At 39.1% G+C, this 24,868-nt stretch overlaps 1 protein-coding gene across 3 annotated transcripts in view; it reads right to left on the reverse strand.

The window, feature by feature from the left end:
* INPP4A (inositol polyphosphate-4-phosphatase type I A) overlaps positions 1-24,868 on the reverse strand; it is a 77,889-nt gene that overhangs the window by 11,775 nt on the left and 41,246 nt on the right. Inside the window, exons 13-23 of one of the 3 annotated variants that reach the window (XM_009281785.2) lie at positions 24,715-24,823; positions 22,991-23,008; positions 20,195-20,378; positions 18,608-18,826; positions 17,327-17,465; positions 13,674-13,706; positions 9,174-9,346; positions 7,605-7,728; positions 6,728-6,854; positions 3,903-4,043; positions 2,398-2,495 (exon numbers count right to left, since the gene is read on the reverse strand). In XM_009281785.2, coding sequence (XP_009280060.1) covers positions 2,398-2,495; positions 3,903-4,043; positions 6,728-6,854; positions 7,605-7,728; positions 9,174-9,346; positions 13,674-13,706; positions 17,327-17,465; positions 18,608-18,826; positions 20,195-20,378; positions 22,991-23,008; positions 24,715-24,823 — 1,365 coding nt within the window. Of the gene's footprint in view, positions 1-2,397; positions 2,496-3,902; positions 4,044-6,727; positions 6,855-7,604; positions 7,729-9,173; positions 9,347-13,673; positions 13,707-17,191; positions 17,466-18,607; positions 18,827-20,194; positions 20,379-22,990; positions 23,009-24,714; positions 24,824-24,868 lie in introns of all 3 variants that reach the window. The other 2 variants (XM_009281769.2, XM_009281778.2) reach the window with 2 other exon arrangements.

Here is a 24,868-nt window from a genome sequence, read left to right on the forward strand (position 1 = left end):
GTGTGTTTTTTTTTTTTTTTTTTTAAGGGGTAACTACAGGACACCAACTAAGGCTGTGACTGGACAAATAAGGCGGTATGCACTGTTAAAAAATGACTATGCGACAAAAAGAACCCCACATGCGTGACATATGAGGTTTTATTTTTGGACCACATCTGTTCTCACAGCAAATAGTATGTTAGCACTATTGTGTCTGTCTTGAACTCTACACCTAGAAAGAAAGTAATACCTGTAAACAAAAAGAGGGCGCAGACCATCTCCCCAAGTATTTCTAAAGACAAGGAGAACTAATGGAACAAGGACAAGGAGCTAGTGAAGCTAAGACAGTAATTCACTTCTTAGAAATTCTGCAGTGCTTAGAATTAAGAGCACAGGGACAAGGACAGTGGATCAGGAATCAACTTCCCTTGTGTATTGTTCTTGAAGGGAACATTTCCTACAAGCTGCCAGCAGATACTTCACTGGGCGTCTTGTCCCCTAGAATGATCTGTTTGGTTGTCCTTTTGCCTTTACTTACCACAGACTACACCACTGGCTGGTCATAATAACCACCTGTTTTACAGTTAAAAGTAAAATCCTATTCTCTCTTGACAAAGGTTCATGGAAAAGTATGTTTCACTTTGTACATCCTAAATAGCACCACAGAGGAGGTACAAAACACACCTTCAGACCTTTCTCATGACAAGCACAGTCCCAGGTTTGTCCGTATAGTCTCAGCTTTTCACAGAGCATCTCTAACACATCTGCTGGAACACCCACAATATTTTTTTCACGCTTCTAATCAAAACTTTCGCTTAATGTTTATAACCACAAACCATTTGTCCAAGCTGGATTGCAAAACCAGGTACAATATATCTGCATTTACCCAGGACAAACAGTGAAGCAGAAGAAAGTTTTGGCAGAGGGCAGATTTTCCCCCTTTGTGGTATTCATTTCATGTGGCAGGGATCCATGTAATAACAAGTAACCAGAGTAAGGGAGAAAAGGCAGGTGGACACAAGACTATTTTGTTTTCCTTCACTGTTAAGGTGAATGTTAATGCCACCTGTCCAACACTGCATGCCATCCTTATTCACAACTTCAAGTCACTTGAAGAAAAAGCTCTGTATAAGCAGTAAGCGTTATTGGTAAATGAGAAACTCAAGGTCGTGGCAACAGTGCTCTTTAAAAATAGAGGAGAGTAAGCATAAAGTTAGAACAGAGTTCAAAAAACATGAAAAGAGAAGGAACAAATGACAGGACACAAAACAGATTGCAGGATTAAAAAAAGTTTCAAGAAAAAAGGCAAAAGCTAAAAGATGATTGGATCAATGAGAGAGGTTTGGAGACGAGGGAAGAGACTGAAGTAAAAAAAAAAGTGAGCAAAATCTAAGAGGAGAGGAAGGAGCTGAATGGGAACTAGTATTATGGAAGACTATGAACAGAGACATGAAGTAACGGGGAGAAAAGCAGAACAAAAATCACTTTAAATTGATTAACTTTTGAACTTTACAAGAAAGTCTGATGCTAGACTACTAGATAATAAAAAAATAAAATTTTTCAGCTAGAATTTCAGAGAATTAATTATGGAGGATTATGAATGCCTGGAAAGAGGGAAACTGCTTCTGCTCTCAGCTGCATCAAAAGAAATCCAGGGTAACTGAAAGTACAATAACGTGTAACAGACAGAATTCTTACTATCCTGTTGCATGGTGCTGCATTTGTATTTCTGCAATAAAACTGCAATTGTGGGACCCATGAAATCAGCTGACAAGAGGTTTGATACTAATAATGACGACTCAATGAATTTTCACCATTTTCGTCATCACGTGTAAATAACATTTATGCCACTGCCTCCCAAAAAAACAGTAACAAGCAAGAAATCTTCCTATATAACCAGTAAAATTCAAGCTTGTAGCTATTGTCTCTCTTCCAGGTGCTAGACTTCTCTGTCACTGGCTGAAGATGCAACAATTATAGGGGAGTGCCAAAGGATAAGCAGAGGGAAAGTGATTAAGTACCTAAAAACTGGCAGTTGCTCTCTGTGCAGGTTATCTAAGTTCAGAGAACGTGACCAAAAACTGCACATAAAAGTGCTGCTGCTATGACCTGCCACTTTTATGCCTTCCCCTCACGACAATCTAACTGCCTAGCTGCATGTTTATATAGTACACAATGCCGCTAAGAAGGACTGGCAAAGTAAACTAAAAAAGGAAAGTTAATTAGACTGACCTTTAAATCTCTTGAATCTGCTCTACTTAGTACTAATGTATTAAAATAGAGTTGCATCATTTCTTGGAGGTTACTAATGCTGGTGTATCATCAATATTTAAACAACTAACATGAAGCAAACAAATTAAAAAATCAGCCTGAATTGTGCTGTTCAACCAAATTTGCCATTAATTACCAAATACTTACAATCATCAGGCAAAACTTCCTTGAACTGCTCAAAATACGAATTCAACCGCACTAAGCTTTCCATGTTAATTACTTCTTGCAGTGAGGTGTCTCCAAACCTTTAAAAGGTGAAGAAAGGAACAGTTAAGCCCAAGGAAGAGTTAAGCTCAAAGAAAAAGGTTTCTCCTCTTCTTCGAAGCAACTGCACTTGGCAATGACTACCAGCAAACAGTTTAAAGATTCATCCCATGAAATTCCTAACCATTCAAACGCAGAGTAAAGTGTAACAGAGAAGTGTTGTAGTGATTCATTACAGAAAAAGAAAATATATGAGTGTGAGGGGAAAAGTGGGAAGGAAGGTGAAAGAAAAATCTTGTAGATTTAGTACTTAAAAGAATAGTACTTAAAATCTTTTGGCTTTTGTGTCTCTCTTTCAATATTAAATACCCATATGATAAATCATTTTGCCAAAATTCAAACTTTTAATAATGTATTTACTAGTTTAGCTCATAAGCTAATAATAACCATAACATCAGTGGATAGGATTGAGAACTTTGACTTCAGATATGTAAATGAGAAATATGGATCTAGGAGTAATAAACCATGAATATAATAAATATTGTCAACAATGCCATGATTCATCTCATCTAACTATGTCTACGTACACAGATACACACACACAGTGTTGACATCTGTAACTATGCTTGTCACCTTGGGCTCCCTTTATAGGCAATAGAGGACAACAGTAACTGCTGGAATGCCTTTGTTAGACTTTTTCTAGTCTAACATACTAGAATATGTTAGTCTAGTCATACTGCACACTCCACCCCGGTGCCAAGGCTGCTGTCACAACATGCATGTGTCTGACTTCACTGGAATTCTCCATTAGAACAGTGCTTTGTCAATGTATTCTTTACAGGATATGGCCATAACAGAGGGAAGCTCTGGTGGCTCTTCCAAAATGGAACAGTTTCCCTAGCATATATAATTACGTAATTATATTTTTCAGCTTTACAAGAACAGGGTTGCATTACATAAATACTGCAACGATATGTTAAAACAAAGGTCCATCTAGCCCATTACCCTCTTTTTTGACAGTGGCCAGAAGAGGGAGTCTAGGGGAGAGTGCAAAACCAAGAGGGCAAATACACAGCGACACTCAGAATGATCTCTCAGCCTCTAGTGATCTGCCACTCACAGAGGTCTCGAGTCTCAAGCAGCGCCTCTGTGTTAAATAGCCCATGATAGATTACCTCTTTTGTAAATTCACTTCCGAACCACATAAACCTGCACTAGACTCAAACCCATGAGGTAAGGAGCTCTACCGCTATGTGCCATATGAAGAAGGACCTCCTTTCATTTGTTTTGCATTTGACAGCTTCATTTAGTATTCCCTTGTTCGTGTACTGGAGAAACTGAATCACCATCAGTAATGCAGCAGTGCAACTCCATAGAGACATACTTCCATCAGAACGAGAGACTGCTGAACTGCCATTAAGGTTGAGCTTGCATGACTGAATACATACTTCTCTGCTAGGGTTTGCTGCTCGTTGATTCCCACATTGAAAAGAACAGGCTGAACCCTCAGTAACATGCCACTTTGAATCTCTCGCGGCAACAAATCAAACAAGGCGCTTGGCAAAGGGATCCTCACATTAAATCCATCACTGCAAATAAATAAACAGCTATTAGACATAAAGATCAAAAAGCTAAATTCTGAGAATGTGTTATTTATGTAAAGAGGGATAACATCTAGAACATAATATGTCTATTAAAAAATAAGTATCAGTCAAAACTGAGGACTTAAAGGAACTGTCACAGCTTGCTCCTAATCAGAAAAGTTATTCTAGTTCAGAAACAAACCTGCAGCAACCTGTAGTGTTGATTTTACATCCTCATGGACATTTCAATCAGATCTGCTGATTTCCTGACAAAACCTGATTTTGCTCTGCTCATTAATATTGCAGCTCTTGTACAACTAGAGTAGAAAAAGCCAAATATTGGCATGTTCCCATCTCATCAAGAGTAAAGTATATTTGATTTTAAAGTGATAAAGGCTAATGATGATGCACATGCATAAAAGGATACATTTTTGGATACAGTAAGTAGTACTGACGTTTCTGAGCAGAAGGATAGAGGCAATGATAGTAGCAACCCAAGCATAAATTGAAGGGGGAGCTAACAAAAGCACTGATACAGAACTTTATGACTCAGACCTACAAGCTGTTCCTGCAGCACAACAGGTTACCTTGGGTCAGCTGAGCTACAGCGAAGAGCACTGTGTATGCTTTATCTCATGGCAAATGTGAGGTAATGCAACTTATCTTATCCCATAACATCAGTGCAGACTAAGGTATGTTATATTACCCTATGTTGGAACTGCCAAGACACAAGTTGCCGTGGTTTGTGTGCTGTGTGTTAACCTATCAGCAGCAATACCTTGGTGTTACATCCAAGTCTTTACAGTGCAGAACTCTCAAGTACAGCATATACTCTCAAGTACAGCAAAAGAGCTCTGAGAAGTATATAATAAGGTAATCAAAATTGGTCTGTCCCACATTTACATTGGATGGACACACAAATCCTATGCTATGTCTGAAAGCAAAAAAACCTATTTTCAACGCTAACTGTAAAGCTTCCAATAGTTTGCACCAAAATAAATACGCATGATTTCTTTCTTCTCTTTCTTCTCTTTCTTCTCTTTCTTATGTTATATTACCCTATGTTGGAACTGCCAAGACACAAGTTGCCGTGGTTTGTGTGCTGTGTGTTAACCTATCAGCAGCAATACCTTGGTGTTACATCCAAGTCTTTACAGTGCAGAACTCTCAAGTACAGCATATACTCTCAAGTACAGCAAAAGAGCTCTGAGAAGTATATAATAAGGTAATCAAAATTGGTCTGTCCCACATTTACATTGGATGGACACACAAATCCTATGCTATGTCTGAAAGCAAAAAAACCTATTTTCAACGCTAACTGTAAAGCTTCCAATAGTTTGCACCAAAATAAATACGCATGATTTCTTTCTTCTCTTTCTTGAGTAAAATCTAGACAGCAAAATAATAAGCAACACTATCAGACCTAAAACTAATGAAGACTGGTTCCCTGCTGATTAGTGTCCTATAGCTGATGGCAAGTTTCAACTAAAGATTTTCCTTGAAAGGAATTTTCTGTCAGCTGTCAGCCATTTCCACAGGTCTCAGCAATTTCCATAACATACACGATTGTACTACAGACCTCCTTCACCCAGGGAACTTTTCATTGCATGTGAACCTTAACTTAACAAAGTTCCTCTAAATGTTTTTATCTTTGAGAATTCTATCTCTTTTTCAGATGTGGAGGAAGCTGGGCAAAGCTCCAGTGGAGCTCGGTACAGCACACTGTAATCGAATAAGCCTTATTTCCTCCAGAAATCAGATTTGAAACTAAAAGATTCTAAAGACTCTGAAATACAGAAACATTAAAACATTGACTTTCATGAGGCCTCTGTCCTTCCACAGCTTCATCCTCATCTGGGAACTGGCTCCCTCTGGGCAAGAACTCTATCGCAGGGGCCCATCAGCCCCATATCAGCTGCAAGGCCAGCTGATAAGCAGGCTGAGGCATTCAAATTGAAGTGTGACTCTGTTTGCTGTAAATGCTTCCCATCATAATAAAGCTGTAACAGATCACTCCCACTCCACTTTATGTGAGGATGTGAATGTTTGTTACTTCAGACTTTTAAAACAAAAATTGCTTTTAAGCTCAAACTTGAAAATATCTCTTTTCAGACAAGTGGCCAAAATGAGCAGCAGTCTAGTGTTTCACAAGCATCTGTAAGTTAAAGCCAGCTTGGCCCTGATAGTTTGGAAATTGATCCTAAATAGGCCTCACCTCAGCAGCAGCCCATCAACTGCCTGATACATGTTCCAAGTCCCGTTGTGCTAACGGTGGCCCATTACTCAGTGGCATACAGTAAAGCACTGACCAACTGATCAACAGCAGTGAATTTCAGACAATGAGCTCAGCCTCAAAAGTCAGTCTGAAGTTTAAGAACAGCACAAGTGCTTAAGAAAAGATTGAATACTTCTGGCTTATGATTGTGGAAGGCTAGGTCAAGATGATATTTATTCATAAAACAATACTGCCATGGTTTGAGCCTTGCCATATATCCCTTTTCAGCTTAGCTCCCTGTAAAATGAAACATCAGTAAAAATAAGTAAGTCCACTTCAAAACATTTCTTCGAAGTTCTGAGGAGAGAAAGAGCACAGTACAAAAGCACATAATTAATTTCAAGTGCAGTATCACTGCTTCTCCCATCTGCAGTCCCACCCCACTTCCTGCTCCTCCCTCCCCACTTTTTTTTACCGATTTCCAGTGATGACCGGCAGCATGTCAGTAGACGTATTTGATGTGGCCTGAGTTACTTTAAAGGTTACATTCCTCAAGTCCATGATTCCCAAACTCATGTCCTCCAGCATTGCCAGCTCCTCGCCTAAATCAAGGAGGAAAAAGTGAATCACAATCATTACTTGTTACGTACAACTTCCCTTTATCAATTTGACGCTGACTGTAGGTCATTGGTCTCATAAATAAGTTCTATGGATGAAGAGGCTCTGGAGCCCAGGCCTTCACCTTGACCTACAGACTGCAGACAATGTCATGACTGACTTTATGAGTTCAGCAAGTTTGGAAAACACCGATGATCTAGCACAGTCCAGACTACTGTTGTTCAAGTAGATTATATGCTGAATTTCCAATATAGATGATGCTAGTAAGTACTTCTCAGCATTGTCACAGCCATGATATCCTTTGTGTTGGAAAAGTGTGTTGGAAAAGTTACACAGTATTCCGGATTTGCTCACTTTGTACTGTAGGATTACAGGAGGTCAAGAAAATTAAAAAAGCCTATTTTGGGCACAGTTTCTCCCAGTTTACCAGAATTTTAATCCATTTCTTTTCTGAAAAAACGATCAATATGTTCCTTTTTTTTTAAACCTTTGACATTATCTTATAAGGCAAGTACACGTTATCTTTTAGAAGCAATTCAATTAAATGCGAAGAAATTCAGAGTTGTTAGCTAATTAAGTACTCCAGATATAATCTGGTTTTGCATTTCAGTTTTCAAAATCATTTTGTAGCTTAGCTGCAGATTGTCCCAAACACTCATGTTCTGCTGCAGCCAATTTAAAGCAGAATTTGCTGACTCAACAGCTAATACCACCCACTGGCCCTGTGCCTTTACCGTAAGTGCTCAGCAGGCTCTCAAACTGCGCCAGCAAGCCAATGGTGTAGAGTTGTCTTAGAAATCCATCATCATGCAGGCAGTTCCTCAGCTTGATAATGAAACCACAAATGAGAGCTGTCAGCTGTGGGAGAGAAAACAGACAAGAGTGAAATGATTCAAGACAAAAAAGGCTCTTCAGCCCCAAACAGAAACAGTATCACATATAAGAGGTGCATAAAATCTGTCAGACTGATGCTCTTTTCCCTTAAATGTCACTCTTCTTTTCCTTGCAGCTGAAGAGAGACAACCAACCAGCAAAAAACCAAAACATTCATAAAACGAGATTTAGGGCACACTACCTTCAGCTGGCAAGCTCTCCCAAAATGGGACTGGTATTGATCTTGCATCTATTTGTTTTCTGGACACAATCACTTGTATTAGGGTCTACAACTTACGAATTACAAGAGTCTCCTTGGAGAATTGTTTTAGCTACAGATGGAAAAGCAACACAACTAGTTCCAGGCCATGAATTTGATAGTATGAATAAATGATTTGGTTTTTTTTAAAATGACATTTTAAGAAAGCTTAAAAATGCAATACCTGTTTGCATTATGCAAAGATTCAAACTCTAGTGTTACAAGATATTCAGGACAAGGTCCTGAAGACCTAGTACTAAGATCAGTACTAAGATCTAAGATTAGTACTAGTCTTAATTCACTCTGTCAACAAAGGACTTTCCCAAGTGATTGCCATATGCTATGTACACAGGTGTATGACTGTTACAGAATTAAACAAAAGGGAATAAAGTTCTGTTTATGATGGGTAAACGTATTCAAAGCATTGAGTTTAAAAATTATCTGCAATATGAGGTGGGTTTTGTATAGAAAAATTCCTTTAATTTATCTCTATGAGATATGACATGTTGGGACAACAGCCCTACCAATGTCCAAGAGATAAGCTGTTCGAAACAAATGAACGAGCTACTGATTTCACGGGGAAGTAGACACACTACAGAAGTGTAGTGGGCAGAAGAAACGTGGAAGGTTTTTTAGTGCAGACACCTGCTAGTCAGTGGCTGACAGGAGATCCCAGCAGGCTCAGAAACAGAACTTCTAGGAAAAAAACCCAAAAACCAGCACTCATTTCTCTCCCTGTAGCTGGACTTCTCTCCTTAGGTACCACAGGTCCTGTTGGTTTTCTTGATGCAGAAAACAACAAAAGGTAACCAAGGGAGTACACTTTCTGCTCATGGGCTTTTCGCCCCCCCCCTTTCACATCTTGCTTCTGGTTTTAGTTTGGTGGCATTGGAAGGCAAATGTTGTTTCTGTAGACAGCGGTATATTTTTACTAGTTCTGGAATTTTTTTTTTTTTTAAATAGTGAACATATATCCAAGGGGACACTTAAGTTATATATTGTCAAATGCATGTTAGTGATCAGCAAGGACAGGATAGCACAGCCTGTGAGAGGAGATCACATTGTTAAACCAGAGACTAGAACAGATCTGAAAAATTCTGAAAACAGTAATCTTTCATATTTCATATAAACCCCACCACGTGTCAAAGTGCAATCATATTTGCTTGCTTACAGTTTGGCAGAAGACAACATCCCTGCGATACTGAAGGCTCAGGCAGAGCCCTATTGTCGGGGCGCTGTCCTGCATTAATAAAAAGACCATGGCTTTCTTTGCCTTGTCACTCATCATGGCTACACAGTCTGTGAGTGTTGTCAGCAAGGGATAAAGAGCTTCGCTCCATTCGCCTGGTTGAAAGAAAAAAAATAGCAGCGCTGTAAGTACTTTGTTTGAAACAAACAAACATGCATTAAGAAGAAACTTCCTGTTGCAAGTCAAAGTTGTTGATAATTCACATTTAGGGCTTGTTTTATTTTGGCTGGCTGGTCACTCCCTGCTTGTTATTAATTAAGTAATCTTACAGAGTGGTTATCGCATGAGGAAAATATGGAGAATTTTACTCTGTAAGGCTGTTACGACTTTCCTGACCACGTAATAGCTCCCAGATTTGTGCCCAGAACAGGCTATACAATAGCTGATTTGGAAAGCATAACAGAAAGATGAATAGCTATATACACAAATGTATACCACTGCGTGTGCATGTTCAAACACACCCTTTCACAGTGCATACAGGGACAGACAGTATGGAGTCCATCGTATAACGGAAATAATGAACATTTGCTTAGCCATTTCTGTCAATGAGATTTCTCCCAAATATCTTGCCTTCGAATCTTTTGTGGACTCATAGGTGTATCATTCAACTGCCTCACCATCTTATTGATCCTTGTTGCACCTCAGTGAGGTAAGACGATGCTTATCTCCCATTTGCAGCATAGGAACAGTAAGGCAGAGAGTTGAAAAATTCATGCAGATACTTTAAGTGTCCTCTGTCTGCTGAGTGGCTTTGAAGGCTTAGAGCTAGCAGCAAGAAACACTAAGTATAGTGATTTAGATGGGAGTTAGCCAGATCCTTGGAAGTCGTTCGGAGCTTGACTTCCACTGAAATACACAAGATATGTCCCAGAGGGACTCTGTTCGAGGGACTCTGTTCAAGGTCCTACACAGGAAGCACAGAAATGAAACTGGGTTGCCAAAGTCCTATTTTAGTACCCCAAACATTGTGCCTTCCTCCTCCCTAAGAGATTGCTCTGTCTTAAAATGTCCCACAAGCTCAGTTTCTTTTCTTTTCTTCTTTCATCTTTTGTCTTAACCAACCACCAATTTTAAAAACCCATTTCCATGACTGTACAAAAAAATATTCAGATGCTTTACCAAAATCCATTCTCTCTGCAATATAAAAAGAAAATAGAACAGTGCTTTGGTTTTGCCCTCCTTAATGTAAGGTTGAAACAGAAGAGCACTTCTCTTTTTAAAGAGAAGGACAATGTGTTTTATTTTTAAAAAGCACTGGAGCTCGCAAACAGAACACACACAACCCACAGCCCAGTTGGCTGTAGGAACAAGGCGACGTACAGATCAGAACCTGCATGAATGGGACACTTCAAGCCCCTGAAAGGAAGTTGTTTGGGATTTTGACTCAGACAGGACTAAGAGCTAGTAATAACAAACGTTTCTTTGATAAGCAGCCAAAGAGGGGAACTTTGGAAGTCTGCTAACAGAAACATAACTGACAAGATTAACAGAACTATCCTTTTTGCTTTTCTATGCAGTAGATAGATAACCTAATAAACTACACAAAGGGGAAGTTATTTGGCTCTGTTCCATTGCCGTAAAAAAAAAGCAGGAAACATCAAAAGAACAGGCAAGGAATTATAGCTTGTCTTTTATATTCTGTTAAGTATTTTCTCTCAAAATAAATCAGATGCCATAACATGGCCCCGTGAACACTTAAAAAGCAAAACACAGATGATACTAACAGTGTTTCTCTTACTGTATTTAAGAGCTTTTCTATAAACAAATGAGAATGACAAAAAGAACTGAAAAGATCTTCCAGCACATCATCATCATCTCATTGCCTGGATATACGTATATGTATATAGTTATTAACTCAGTGGAGATTTAAAATTGTAGTGTATCTGGCAGCACTTCCTTTGAAAGATATGTTTATCTGGGGTAATCACAAAGTATACTGGTGGTATACCGGCCTGCCTGAAGATAAAGCAACTGTTAGATGGGTTTTTTTCTCCCAACGCTCACACACAATGCAGCAGCTCCGGGGTAATGAGCAAAAATCCTCTGTGTTGTGTATTCTCTTGGTTTAAAGTTTTGGCCATGAAAAAACAAACCCTTGTCAGTCTGCAAAATTCTAAATGCTTTTTGCTACCTACTTCACAGAGGTGTCACCTATGTTATTTTATTTTTTTAGTCAATGGAAGTTGCCATTAACACTAAAAAGGAATAAAAGGAATTGCACTCCCAGGCTCAAATCAGGTTGGAACATTTCACTGGCAGCATTTAAATAAATGTGAAAGGACTCTAAGTGTTCAACTTTTGCCTGGATTTTTCTGTCCTTCTGTCTTCCCCTCATTAATTTTCCTAACAGAACTTTATTACTGAAAGTATATTTTCTATCAAATCAATCAATGGCACCTTCAAACACCACGAGGCACTAATTCTAATGTGAAATCTGCTCTGAGCTCTGCTCTTACGTTCTATGAGATGACCAGAACTTTTTAAAACTGTTATAAACTCCACTGGGCAGATTCATAGGTAGGATGATTTGGTGTAGGGCCTGAAACAATGGAGATGCAACAAGTTGTTACAGATTTACAACAGCCGGAGACCTAGTCCAAGCTAGCTGTTGGTATGTCTGGGACACAAATCCCGCTTTTTAATCAGAGTTTTCTAGTTCATGTTAAAAGTGATTCCGTCTAAAAACGGGCATTGTACAAACTGGGAGGATGCCTGTCATTTGCTTTGGGCACTTTATATTGCACAGCAAGAGACAAATCCTGCAGTCTCCGCTCAGACAGCTACAACTGAATTCTGGCTGGTAAATAAGGGCCAGACTTGGCCCCACAAGTCTTTGCTATTTTTCTTATGACTGCTGCTGACCACAATCATACCTTAATGTATACTTTGAAATGTGGTGTTTTGAAGAGAGAGAGAGAGAGATGCTGGGAAGGCCTATGAGTTCACATAGTGGACCTTCTCTCACTATACACTACTGACTATTTTATAAAAAAAATAATGTCTTGTTAAGAGAACCTAATACGTAAAGCCTATATAAATCAAGGATGTAATGACAGGTGGGAAAAGTTTTTGCTTTCCCCCCCCCCAAGAGTCTCTCTTCTCCAGAGCAATAAAAATATTATTAAAATAACTGTCCTTCAGAGCCTTGAAAAGGTATTTTTAGTCTTTTCGTATTAAAAAAATCCTAGCATCCATAAATCAAAGTACTGGACACCCGCAGTTGCCCTTGGTTTAGGTCAGGGTTGCAAGGACTCATGATCTCTAAAAAAAAGATAATTATTAAATAAGTGGTAGTTGCTTAGCCCTGATCCAGTAAAGTATAATCGGCAACCCACTTAAGCACACAGTCACATCACATTTGGCTTCAGAGGGAAGCAAGCATTAAGTGCTTCACTACACTGCAGCTTCAGCCACTTAAGTTTAAGGTGCAGTTTTGGGTACATCTGGGTACCCAGTTGGGGTAACCTGACTGCTTTTAATTACTCCCATCTTAAAAATAAATAAATAGCATTCATTTATGCACCACATTCATATTTTGCAAAAACTAAAGGGATGTTCCAAGAACTAAAAACTTGTGGAGTCTTTTATTGACTAAAAACACCTTCTTAGTGACAGAAGGAAACAGGGTGGACAGCTGAGAAGGACATTAATATACTTCGTGAAGATGAAAATCATACCTGCACTGGGGCTTTATTTCCCATTGGTTTCACTAAACCCAGGAGCCCATGCTGTAACAGTTCAAAGACTGAACCTTCACTGAACTCAGATTAAACTGCTCTCAAATGGGAGAAATTACAGCCATCTAGCTGGGAGAGAGTGGTATTACAGCGGCATATTATTCAGACCTTGTAAATGCAACACCAGTGTGCGGAAGTACAAGGAGAGAGGAAAGGCAGCTAACAATGGGATGAGTCTCCTAAATTCTGTATTCTGAAACATTAGACTTGCAGTGCCCAACACTGCTTGGTGCATACCCACAACACAGAGATTCTCCGTCAGCCTTGTTGACTGCTCCATGTTCTGCTCAAGTTCTCATTCAGAAAGGCCAGCTCAACAGCACATATGAAAGGGCATGTCTGAAATGTCTGAAATGTCAGATTCCCAGAGACTTCAATGACATTTGGAACAGGCCTCAAATCATTCTCACCCACAACAGTTTGCTAAAACACATCATCTGGAGAAACCAAAGAGACCATGAACAAGTGCTCTCCCATACCTGGACATGAGAAGTTACCAGATATCCCCTTGCACTATTATTTAGGAAAATAGTAACTTCTCAATATGCTTAGGTAAGTCATGTGATATTGCAGAGCATTACCATTTGAAAATGGTCGACCTTAACAGCAAGGCACTTGTTCAGTTGTTAATTATGAACCAAACCCTGTGATTTTCAGAAGAAGCAGAAGCCATGAATGCACATACCTGGGCCAGATTCTTCCGGAGCAGGGCTGCAATCTGCACAGAAATGGAGGGGCAACATGCATGATTAAGGAGCAGCAACACAGTCTAAACATAAGCAACTCAAATGCTCAATGCCAGGGTTCTCAAACACTTTCACCGAGGGAAGAGGAACTCAGCAGAGATACTCCTTTGCCTGCAGGCACCACGGGCATGGGCTGTCTCCACCACTCCACTGTTTCTGATCAGAGGAACACCTGGATGGGGACTTCGAGGAAAGCCAGTACCTGCTAGCTCAGGGGCTCTCTGTGGATTACCAGCAAGTGCACTGTCAATCCCCAGCGATCCACAGGGCACAATTTGAGAACCACTGGTTTAGTGCCATTATAGAATAAGCTGGCAGTAAGGCTGCTAAACAGAATAGCAAAAGACTAGCAGTAAGTTCAATGCACTTAACAGAAAATGACGTTAAGGCACCCACAACGCAAGAGTAATAAAGAAACAGTAATTTGCTATCTTAGACAAATTTCTGTTACACAATTTCTGAGATAGTTAACCCAAGCATTAGATTCTATATTAAGGGCTGAAACCCTCACCAGTGAAGCCTGTGAGTGTTCCACACTCACTTCAGTGGGAGGAACAAGCTGTCAGATGAAAACACACTGCAGTGCAATGCAAACAGTAAAAAGATAATACATGCCCTGTTATAGCAAGTCTTGCATTAATTAAAAGTAGCTTATTAAGCTAACAGGATTTAAACTTCTGTTGTTTATATCTAGATTCACTAGTCAATGAATTACGAATTTGAAAATAACAACAGAAAATATCAAATTCAATTGTATGCATTAGGACAATCAGCTGAGCTAGACAATCCAAGATAAAAACCTCTCAGTAAATTAAAACTCATTGTGTTCATTAAAGAAGCTGTATGCCCCCATGCAATTTTAGTAATGAATACCTAAGCCTATAACAAAAATAAATTTTAAAATTATTTCTTAAGTCTCCCTTCTACTATTTCAGGCAGTATTTTCTTTCACAAACATTCATTTCTAGAGAGATCCTCTAAAGTCCTTCAATAACATTCTACTGTCCTTCTCTTACCAATTCTGGAACTATCTTGGTTTGCTGGTTTTTACATTGCTTTCAGAAAAATTTCTGGTGACTCTTGGCTCAGTGTCATTTATCCAAAACTCAGAATTACTAACAGAAAAAGTGTTAGTTCTTTGAATACATGACAAGGAAAAACTTTAAAATGTTGCAATGCTGAACTTAGAGACAGGATCTTCTTTGACCCTCAATTTTTTCCATGGTCAGTTGTGGAAAGTGACAGTGAAAGGGAATTAACAGGCCAGGTTTGGTGTGGAATCAAGGAAAGTAACTCAATGGGAAAATACCCACTGCTTTCAGTAAGATCAGGGGGTTTTTTTGCAGTATTGAACCTGTTCCTCTGTCAAAAATACTGACCATTAATTAGGAACTACATCTGATGAGAATGTGATCAAGTACTCAGCTTGCCCTGGCTTACAATAAACTCCCCAAGTGCAATTCAAATTGCTCATTAAGACCTACGAACAATGTTTACACCAGATACCTAAGAAACAGGATTCCCTCTCCAGGATTTTTTAAGTTAAATTCACCCAACATTGGTTGAGAGTCAGACTTCGGATCTGGTTTTTACACTTAAGTAGCACTGGGAAACGGCAGCAAGCCCGTTAGCTTTAAAGCTTGCGACTCTTCTTGATTTAATGTTTCTGTCCCAGGTTCTGTGGATTAAGTGGAAAGAATTTTTTCCTATTTTGGAGGAGCAGCAGGGAAAGGTTACAGAACTCTTGGTACAAACAAACCCTTTGGTAGGTAAGTGCAGCTAATTCCACTTTTATATGGCATAAGTATCGAGATCCAGAGTAGATTTAAAAGATAGACTGAAAATGAAAGAAAATGATTGTTCTAAGGTGCTTTCAGCATCGAATTGTCTTGGGAAAAGCTTCTGATCTCATCCACCACAGATTTTTCCTATTCTTTTTAATATTAAAAAAACACAATTTTAATCACTGATATGAAGGTGCATTGAAGTTTACTGATAAAACTTTCATGTAAGTACATATAAAACTTACTGTAAACTAGCTAGCAAATAAAAACATTTAAAGGTATCAAACTGGTAGAAGAAATTTAGTCAAAGATTAATAGAGAACACATTCTGAAACAAGAACCAACTCTCCTATTCCTTTATGATACACAAAAATGTCAGTCTAATCTAGAAAAAGATGGTCATTTAAGATACTAAGCAAATCATACGTAACATGTACAAAGCTACACAAAAATATTTTGCAAATAAAAACATTTAAAGGTATCAAACTGGTAGAAGAAATTTAGTCAAAGATTAATAGAGAACACATTCTGAAACAAGAACCAACTCTCCTATTCCTTTATGATACACAAAAATGTCAGTCTAATCTAGAAAAAGATGGTCATTTAAGATACTAAGCAAATCATACGTAACATGTACAAAGCTACACAAAAATATTTTAACATTTATTTTAACTTCCTTCTTGCTTTCTTTTTCTTAAGGTACTGCCTTCCACTGCAACATTAACAATGGGATGGACATGAAGTCACAGATACACATAAGGGTCAAAGGGCCATCAAACGATAAGACAGAACAGGAAAAAGGAAATGAAAACACAAATCAATCTTTCTAGAGCTTAACTTGGCACACCTGCCCTATTAAATGGCCAAATCATAGTGACCACATGTAAAGAATGTAAGAATAAGTCAAATAAGTCAAATTTCATGTAAATGAAATAATTCTGAAATTTAATGCATGGCTGCAAAACTGTCAACCTAAACTGATAAGGGTATCTTTCATTCACATGCTCACGGCATTATGCTGGATTCAATCCAGCACCCACTTTACCTCAAATTTTGATAGGATTATTCCACTGAGAGCTTGCACTGCCAATTCCTACCTTCCAGCTACAAGAAGTCTAACTAATTGGGTGCCTCAGCACCACAGCTTTTGACAATTTGGTTTGAAATTTGCTTTGAACTCCAGTAGGTTCATCCAAGTTCAGCTCAGTCTAATGGGACTGCTTGGCTCCCCTCCTACGCTTTGGCAGCCCAGCTGGGACCATTAGTGTCGCAGTAGTGCCTGCACTCCTCTCCTGTTTTATTTATCTTTTACAGAGGTTCACTGTAATAAGCTTTGATTGCTGCAAAGAGGCTGAAGTCAACAGGAAAGCTACCAGAGGTGGTGTTTGACATATGCTAACCCAAACACCTCTTTTACCAGCTTAAAACACCCAGTGTGAAAACCAGATGCCACTGTCATCAATGGATTTGGCAATGATTTCAGTGGGATCAGGATTTCAAAGTAAGTAATGGGCTTAGCAGCTCCCAGCACACCAGCAGCCCTTCCTGCCTGGCATCAGTGCTTAACACCACCACTGAACTAAAAACACATGGAAGGATGTAACGGAGGCTTAGGAATGATGCCAGCGCACAGGAAGAGAGCAGCAGTGAGAAGCAGTGTCTGGCATACGCACTTGTCTTTCTGAGAGAATGGCATGCACAGGATGGTGTGGATGAAGGTGGTGGTGAGGATGATGAAGGTGGTGAGGATGATGAGGTCTCATTTAAATCTTCTGGATTTATCCAGTAGGCACGAGTGTCCCGATTACCTTTCTTACTAGTACAGCTGATGTCGCACTGGAAAACATCTTCACAGCTGTCACTTTGCAAGCGCTCCTTCTGGAGAAGTTTGTCCACTCTCTGTATAATACACTCCAGACTTTTGTCAACATTCAACCAAACTTTCTCCTTAAAAGAAAACATTTCTTTCTCAATTTAAAAAGAAGAGAAACATTGGGTAACAAATCCCTTGGCAATATATTTCCTCCTGTGATTCTAGTCACAATTCCTCTGCAAAGTTTCCTCTGAGCTATCGTGTTTACCTTTGTGCACACTCAAATTCTGGATATATAAACAATGTATACCAGCATGTCAACAATACGTAGCAACATGACTCGTGGTAAGTTGCAAAGCTATTTTCTAATTAAATTTGCTGAACAATTTTAAGTGCCTCTTCCTGCACTATTATTTCAATTTCCAGTTGGCACTACTGTTTATTCTTGAAACTCATGTTTGACATAATAATTGGATACAATCACACATCTTTTTTCCTATAACTCAGTGAATAACAGATAAAATTACTGTATTGTATTGCTATCTACATAACTGAATTGGCTTTATTCGTATCTCATTACTGTGAGTTTGACTGTAAGTCAAAGTATGCCAAAACAGTTAAAACTAGCAAGGATCCATTTCCAAAATTAATTAGATCTCATTTTGAAATTGGTATTTCACAATATTAATAATTGTTTCAACTAATCTCAACTATTTCTGAGATTTAATTAACTTCCGTTTATATTACACAATGACAGAATTTACACAGCCCAATTCTCATTTCAATCGGCAGTGTGGTAAGGAAAACCATTTAAATACTCTGTGCAAACAGTTTTAAAATGCTGTTCATAATCAAAACAGAGATGGACTGCAAGTTCTAAATATTTAGACGAGAATAAAAACCAGGAAGGCTGAATTGTATAGCTAACACATGCAAAATATGCCTTATTTTGCAGAAGTGTAAAAGCCCTTTGTATACGGTCAATTTTTTACTTTAAAAGCTATTTACTTTCCCTTGGAACCGACTTCAGAAAAGCCATGCACCTACTGTAACAATTTCCGCTGTTTGGGAGACTCAGAAATATTTATTAAGGCCTGTTTTATCCCCATGCCAAGGAGTAACTGAGCACAGGATAGAGGCAACATCTTTACCAATACCTCCAAAATACTCATCCTATGCATATCTGGTGAGCAGCTACAGAGCTTATAAACAAAAGAACACAGCAAACAAAAACTAAAAAGAAGAAAATATTCATCGCTCCACTAAGCAAACGTACCCATTCCTCTTCATGCCAATCCACCTGCAGAGAAGATCGGCTATTTCTTCCTGTCCATCTGGCCACAAGCGTATCTTGATCATTCCTCAGCATCACTTGCTCCCCTTCTCCAGAGGTTGGAGATGCTTTTGAAGCTATATAGTCTGGCCTTGCAGCATTCAGTCCGTGTATTGAATTTGCCAACAGCTTGCAGTCACAGACTGTGACAAGTTGCCGAGTCTAAAAAGCAATAAACCCCCCAGATTTTAACAACTTTTCATTATTCCGTATACAATTTATACTATATTCTTTTGCAGAAAGAAAAAAGAAGAACTAGTATTCTGTAAAAGAAACTAACCATTGTTTAGGAGTCTCTAAGGTACCTTTAAAATCATTTTACAGAATGGCCTTAAAAAGTGATATAGGATACCAAAACAGAAATGGTACATTTCCAAAGTCTGTACTACTATATTAGCCTTGCAATTGTTGAAAACTTCACTAATAAACGTGCAATTCACCTTTATTTGCACTTCACTCTCCATTTGATGAAAGCTTAGGACAATGTGCAGACATTTTTATACCCCACACAACAGTTGCCACACCAGAGAGACCATGCTTAACCTCCACCATCCTCTCTGAAGTCATAACAAGACTTAAGAGGAGGGCTGAAGATATAACCCATCAATCAATGCAACTTATTCCCTGTCGTATTTAGTGGTGGTGTATTAAAGGATTTCTATAAGTTAGGTGAATACAAAATGTATCTGGCCTGCGTGTCTATTAAAAAAAGAAAACAACAAGCAAGCCCTTACTACATTATATATACACATTGTCCAGCTGTAGAAAATCCCACAGATCAGTTATACACACTGTACTCATTTAGAGTGAATATTGTAATAAATAATACATTTACATGGGGTCACATTAGTTTTTGCACTCTACAAAGTTGTATGCATATCCCCTCCACTGGGACAATTTATGGCAAGCTGAGTGGCCATTACTGCCATTTACAACCTTCAGACCTGCTTCAGGGACAGAAGAGGTCAGTAAAACCGTATTTGGTTTTTTGTCCCTGTAAATAAGATTGTGTTCAGCTGTGGGTCCAGTCTGGTTTCTGTTAGCACTCATCAAGAAATAACTGATTCACATCACTATAATTCAAGCAAAGGCTGTGTCACCATTATTCCTTATTTCACCAGTGGAAAAATACAGAATTGTTTCATCAACTTTTGCCCAGTTGCTGCTGCTTGACAGATGACTCAGAGGAACATTAAAAAAAGCAGGTGGTTATGGAAAAAAGGGTCTAAAAGAAAGTGAAGAATGCACATTTCTGGAATATGGTGAATGGATAGAGGGAACCAGAGGACATTGCTCTCCACTGCACTCTCAAGAGGAGGTGAAGGCAAGAGTGGAAAAAGTAAGAGACAACCTAAATAAAAAGCAGCAAATTTCAAAGGCTGGTCTGATTTTGCTTTTTCTTTAGGACTGTACACGTTACAATACGCTACTGGACAAAGTAAAATAGATGTTTCAAGAAAACCTACTAAAGATAGAGACAGAGGAAAAAAATACACTGTGCTTCAGTGTGGAAATGTGTTATTCTCCTACCTTGTCTGCTAGGATGGCAAGTGTTCTTTCAAGGCCATTAGCTGATCTATCCTTGGCAGCTCTTGAGAGCCTTTCTGCATAGTAACTGACTTGCGTTTTCAGGGTGTTGATTTGTGCGATAATTTCCTTTGCTCTAACAATGTCCTGTGGGATGTATATTATAGACTGGGAACTTGTTGAAGTGCTGAAAAAGAAAGACTGATCTTAGGGGGAAAATTGATCTAGAGGTACACACGTTACAGTGGCATGCTGGGAATTAATGGCAGACAACAAAAATTTACCTAAGCTAGCAGTGAAAGGCCAGTGGGCAATTGCGCAGCAGGAACGTGATCCTAGAGCCTTCTCTGCCTTTACTGAAAGCATTCAGATGCAGATTTACTAATCCCTTATGCCAAGGGGCTGTGGGCACAGCTTGTATACCAGAGGGACAGTTTTGCTGAGGAGAATGTGGGTGACAGATTTTGCCATCAGATACAGAACCACTGTTTGCAGAGACAGCTTGCCCCACTCTCCCTCTCCTTAGGACACAGACACTTCACTGAGGCCTGGTTTACAAACCTGTTTTATCACATAGCTACTAGCACCATGAAAAGAAAATCTGCACTCCTTCTAACACAGAAATGCCACCCAGATCCGTAACGCAAACACTGTATTAACGAAAAATCCTTCTGCTTGTATATCCTTTCCTCTATTGCAGGCCTGATTCAAGTCACACCAGCAAAAGCAATCTTATGATACATAAAAACCAAAGTATTTCTCCAGACTAATCCAAGGACTCCATCCTTGGTGTAGCTTCTGTTAGCACACACTTACTATACTAAACTAAGGACATGATAGAACTCTCCCTATTATAAACTCAGCTGTAACAATATAAAGCAATACCAAATTTTGGCCTTTTCCAAATAGTAAGGGAAATAAACTATACCAATAAAACATATCTTTATATTGGGATACTGCAGCTCCACTAAGACTGCTTACTTGGCAGTGGAGGAGAATAGTTTATGTCCTGTAAGTTTAGATGTCTACAGAAGTTGCTTATCCAGTCCAAGACAGATGCTTGGACTCCCTCTGTAACTGCTGGAGAGAGAATAGCACTTCTAAAGGGTGGTTTAATCCTACCTGAGAAGAGCTGTTCACAAAAGCTGCCTTTTAGATCAGAAAATTACTTTCAGCTGAAGCTGTGCTCTTAGTTAACTATTTGGAACGAACCCACCACTACTCCCTTTGCCAGGCAATATGCTGGTTTTTTCCTCCCAGTAGGAAAGCTATACAAAGATCAGGCCTTTACATCAGCTCCAGCTGTGACAAGTGTGATGCCCGTTCATAACGTGGCATCAAACATGAGGTGACACCAATTGTATATTATCTTAATTTTATTCATTTTTTCCAGTCATGAATGACTTCAGCATAGTGACAGCACAGAAGAACCTACTGTTTGCACCAATCTCAGCACTGTTCGATGGACACAGCTATGCCGAGAGACTACACAGAGAGGAGTTTCTTTTCCAGGCACAGTTACCTCAGATCACGACCTCCGAGGAGTGTGAATTCCTCTGCTACCCCTAGAGCAATGCTGTTAATTTCTGCAGCGTGTCTGTGAGGTAAGACAGGAGGGTTGCGTGGGGCACGCTTTAAAATCATTGCCACAAATACCAGTTCTTGTCCCTTAACTGATATTAAGGCTAGCGGGGAGCTTAATCCCAGTAGCTGTCTTGAGCTCCATTACAAGAAAAGATGGGGGATTTGTTTTCAAAGGATATAATGCAGAGGTGATTCCTGAAAGAGTTTCCTTATTTGTGTCCCTCTGGTCACCCACCTGAGTGGAGCAGAGAACAACCACTCCCCAGTACTGCTACCCCATACAGCAAATTAATCTCAGCTTTCAGGACTTTCCCTGTGCATGATTTGTGCTCTCTATTGACCGGTGATCTTAGTGACAATTCCTCTGAGCAATTTCTTTCCACGACAGTGTGGTTAACATGCACAAAGACGTATTTGGCAGGAAAGGCCATGCAGCATATTGAGATCTGATTTAGAATTACTATATTTTTAATCACAAACATTTGCTGGGATGATCAGGGGGAAAAATTTATGGTGTAAAATTCACATATATTTACTTTCCAACCTGCAATTGCTTTTTCAAATGAACAGCTTTCCTTGCACTATATCAGCAAACTGTAACACAGCCTTAAACTCTCAGTGAATTAAGGGTTCAACCTTTAATATAAGTAAGTTAGAGCAGAACTTCTGCGCTGTTGAACCATCAAGTAATGTTTCCTTTTCATAGCACTGAACACCACAACATGAAGAAAAATAAACAAAAGTTAAGTGAAAATGTTTAAATGAAGACATGGGTTACAAAATTATAAACCATGCCCAATCTATCACCATAAAGATTTTAAAAATACATAGAGTTATCTTAATTATCTTCCACCTCTGGCAGAACGTTTCTCTCTCCAGGCAGTTTTCACTGGAAATAACAGAGGAAAAGATATAAAATTCTTGTGTTCTGATCTTCAGTTTTCTAACTTCTTATGATCAGAGAAAGCCAGGAAGCTAGCTGTTCATTACAAACAAACATTGCAGATGAAATGAAATTCATTCACACATCATGTTCCACAAAGCAGCTACAATTACTTAGAGCACAATTAGGGATGCCATGATGCATGACATTAAAAAGCCCTGCACACTTTAAAACACAACAGATCTTTGCCAAAGAAAAGAAAGAAAAGAAAAATAAAACAACCCAAAGAACAGAAACCCTCTCTACAGAACTCTCAGAAACAGAAAACTCACCAACACTCCTCATAACTGCTAAAAAAACAAAAAACCAAAATAAAATTAGCAGATTGTTAGCAAATACCAAAAGCAGAAAACAAAACAAAGGATGTTTGAGGAAATAACTTATTTGAGTCATCTTTTCAACAAGTCGTTGATCGTACATAACGATTAAACTTGTAAGCAAAAAACCACAGATTGCCAGATGCCCATGTGTTGTTCTGGGGAAATGTTATGGATGCACCAAGCACAGGTTTGCCAATGAAAGGAGAAAGAACTGAACAATATCTATGTAACAGTGAAACTGAGGAGATGGATCTCAGTTCTACTATACTGGCTTTTATGATAACATAGTACTTGAAAGGAAAGTTATTCTTCAAATGTTGAACCTGCAGTTTTCATGGACCCAGAAAGAACAGTTCTGTAAAGCTTACAGGAAAAGTACTGGATAGAAATTAAGCTCTCTGATCAGCTTAATTATTGGGTGAGGAAAAAAAAAAAAACAAACCAAAAACAAAAGACATGAGAACTTAGATATTGCAGGAGTGAGGCCCACTTCAGTGGTTAAGCTGACAGAAGGAGGTTATTTCAGAAAGCAATAGTGGTATCAAAAGAACAGGAAGGGTGAGCCTAGCATACCAGTGTTTCCAGGTTTAGTTTCCTCTAGTCCCATCCTAGCGCATTGTGTAAGTCAGGAATAATTACACCAGGCATATTTTTGCACCAATCTTTTTATCAGTGCATATCTGACTGATGTTCACAGGATGCTGCTATTCACTTCTCCATTGCCAAAACTAATTCTGCAGTTGGCAGAGCCTGGTTCCCACGTCACTCTCTCTTCCCATCAACTCCAAATCCTACAAATCCTTTCTTTGGAAGGGCATTATCAAGGTCTCCTTTTCCCTGGCTGCAATGACTCCTTGTCCTGCTGCTCTCATTGTTCCTTAAATTCTCCATACTGCAGCAAAAGTAATGCAGACCCAGACAGCATTATCTCTTCCTTGGGAGCTGGAGTGGGTGCCATGCAGATCTCTCCCTTTAGCATACGTGACCTTCCCAATTTCTGCCCCTTCCTCTAGTACACACGGTCGCACTTCCAGAGAGGTCACTAGACAGTCCCTGAAGACAGGACTGTGGAGGTCAAGTATCCTGCCTGTAAAGCAGAGTGAGGCCAGAGTCAGAAGCCTAATCTGTGCATAAACCTTGAGGCAGTACAGAAAAGCCTCCAGCAATAGTCCCAGAACTAAATCCAAGTTGTCAACAAGGAATTTGCCTATCAGTCACAGCTGTTCTGTACTAAAGAGAGTTCAGCAACAGGACCTTGAAGCTATGAGAGGGGTGAAAGTCTCCTGAAAATAATGGGTTGAAAGCATGATATAGCGCAGCTGAGGAGATTCTACAGACAAAATTTCTAATCCACAATTAGGCAGAACCCAAACCCAACACCTAAAATAGCTAAACTAAATGAACCAACAAGTATTCAGGAAAATTAAAGATTTCACTAAAAAGACTATTAGGAAGGGCCCATCAGTAAATATATGGTAATATACAAATATGGTAATATAAAGGGGAAACTGTTTTTCCTCTCCTTTGGAAAAAAACATGGAATAATCTTCACATTGTATAGTAGAACTATTGAATGAAGTGCAACAAAAACAGAGAATGGAATGGTTTTCCAAATCACTGAGCATGGACCAGGAGGAAAAGGCACAATAACAGCTGACAACGACATTTCTACTTACTGTTTTTTTGCCTCTTCAAATTTATGCAGCTTTTTCCGCAAGCCACCCGATTTAAAGCCTTGACAATGAGCTGCTGGTGCTCCTATGGTGACTATGTCGTAGTTCTGATCTGGGATGGACAAAAAGGACTTACAAATGAAAGCTTGTCATCTTT

This window comes from Aptenodytes forsteri, unplaced genomic scaffold (genome assembly GCF_000699145.1).
Source record: "Aptenodytes forsteri isolate BGI_AS27 unplaced genomic scaffold, ASM69914v1 Scaffold348, whole genome shotgun sequence".
In the NCBI taxonomy this organism is placed as follows: Eukaryota; Metazoa; Chordata; class Aves; order Sphenisciformes; family Spheniscidae; genus Aptenodytes; species Aptenodytes forsteri.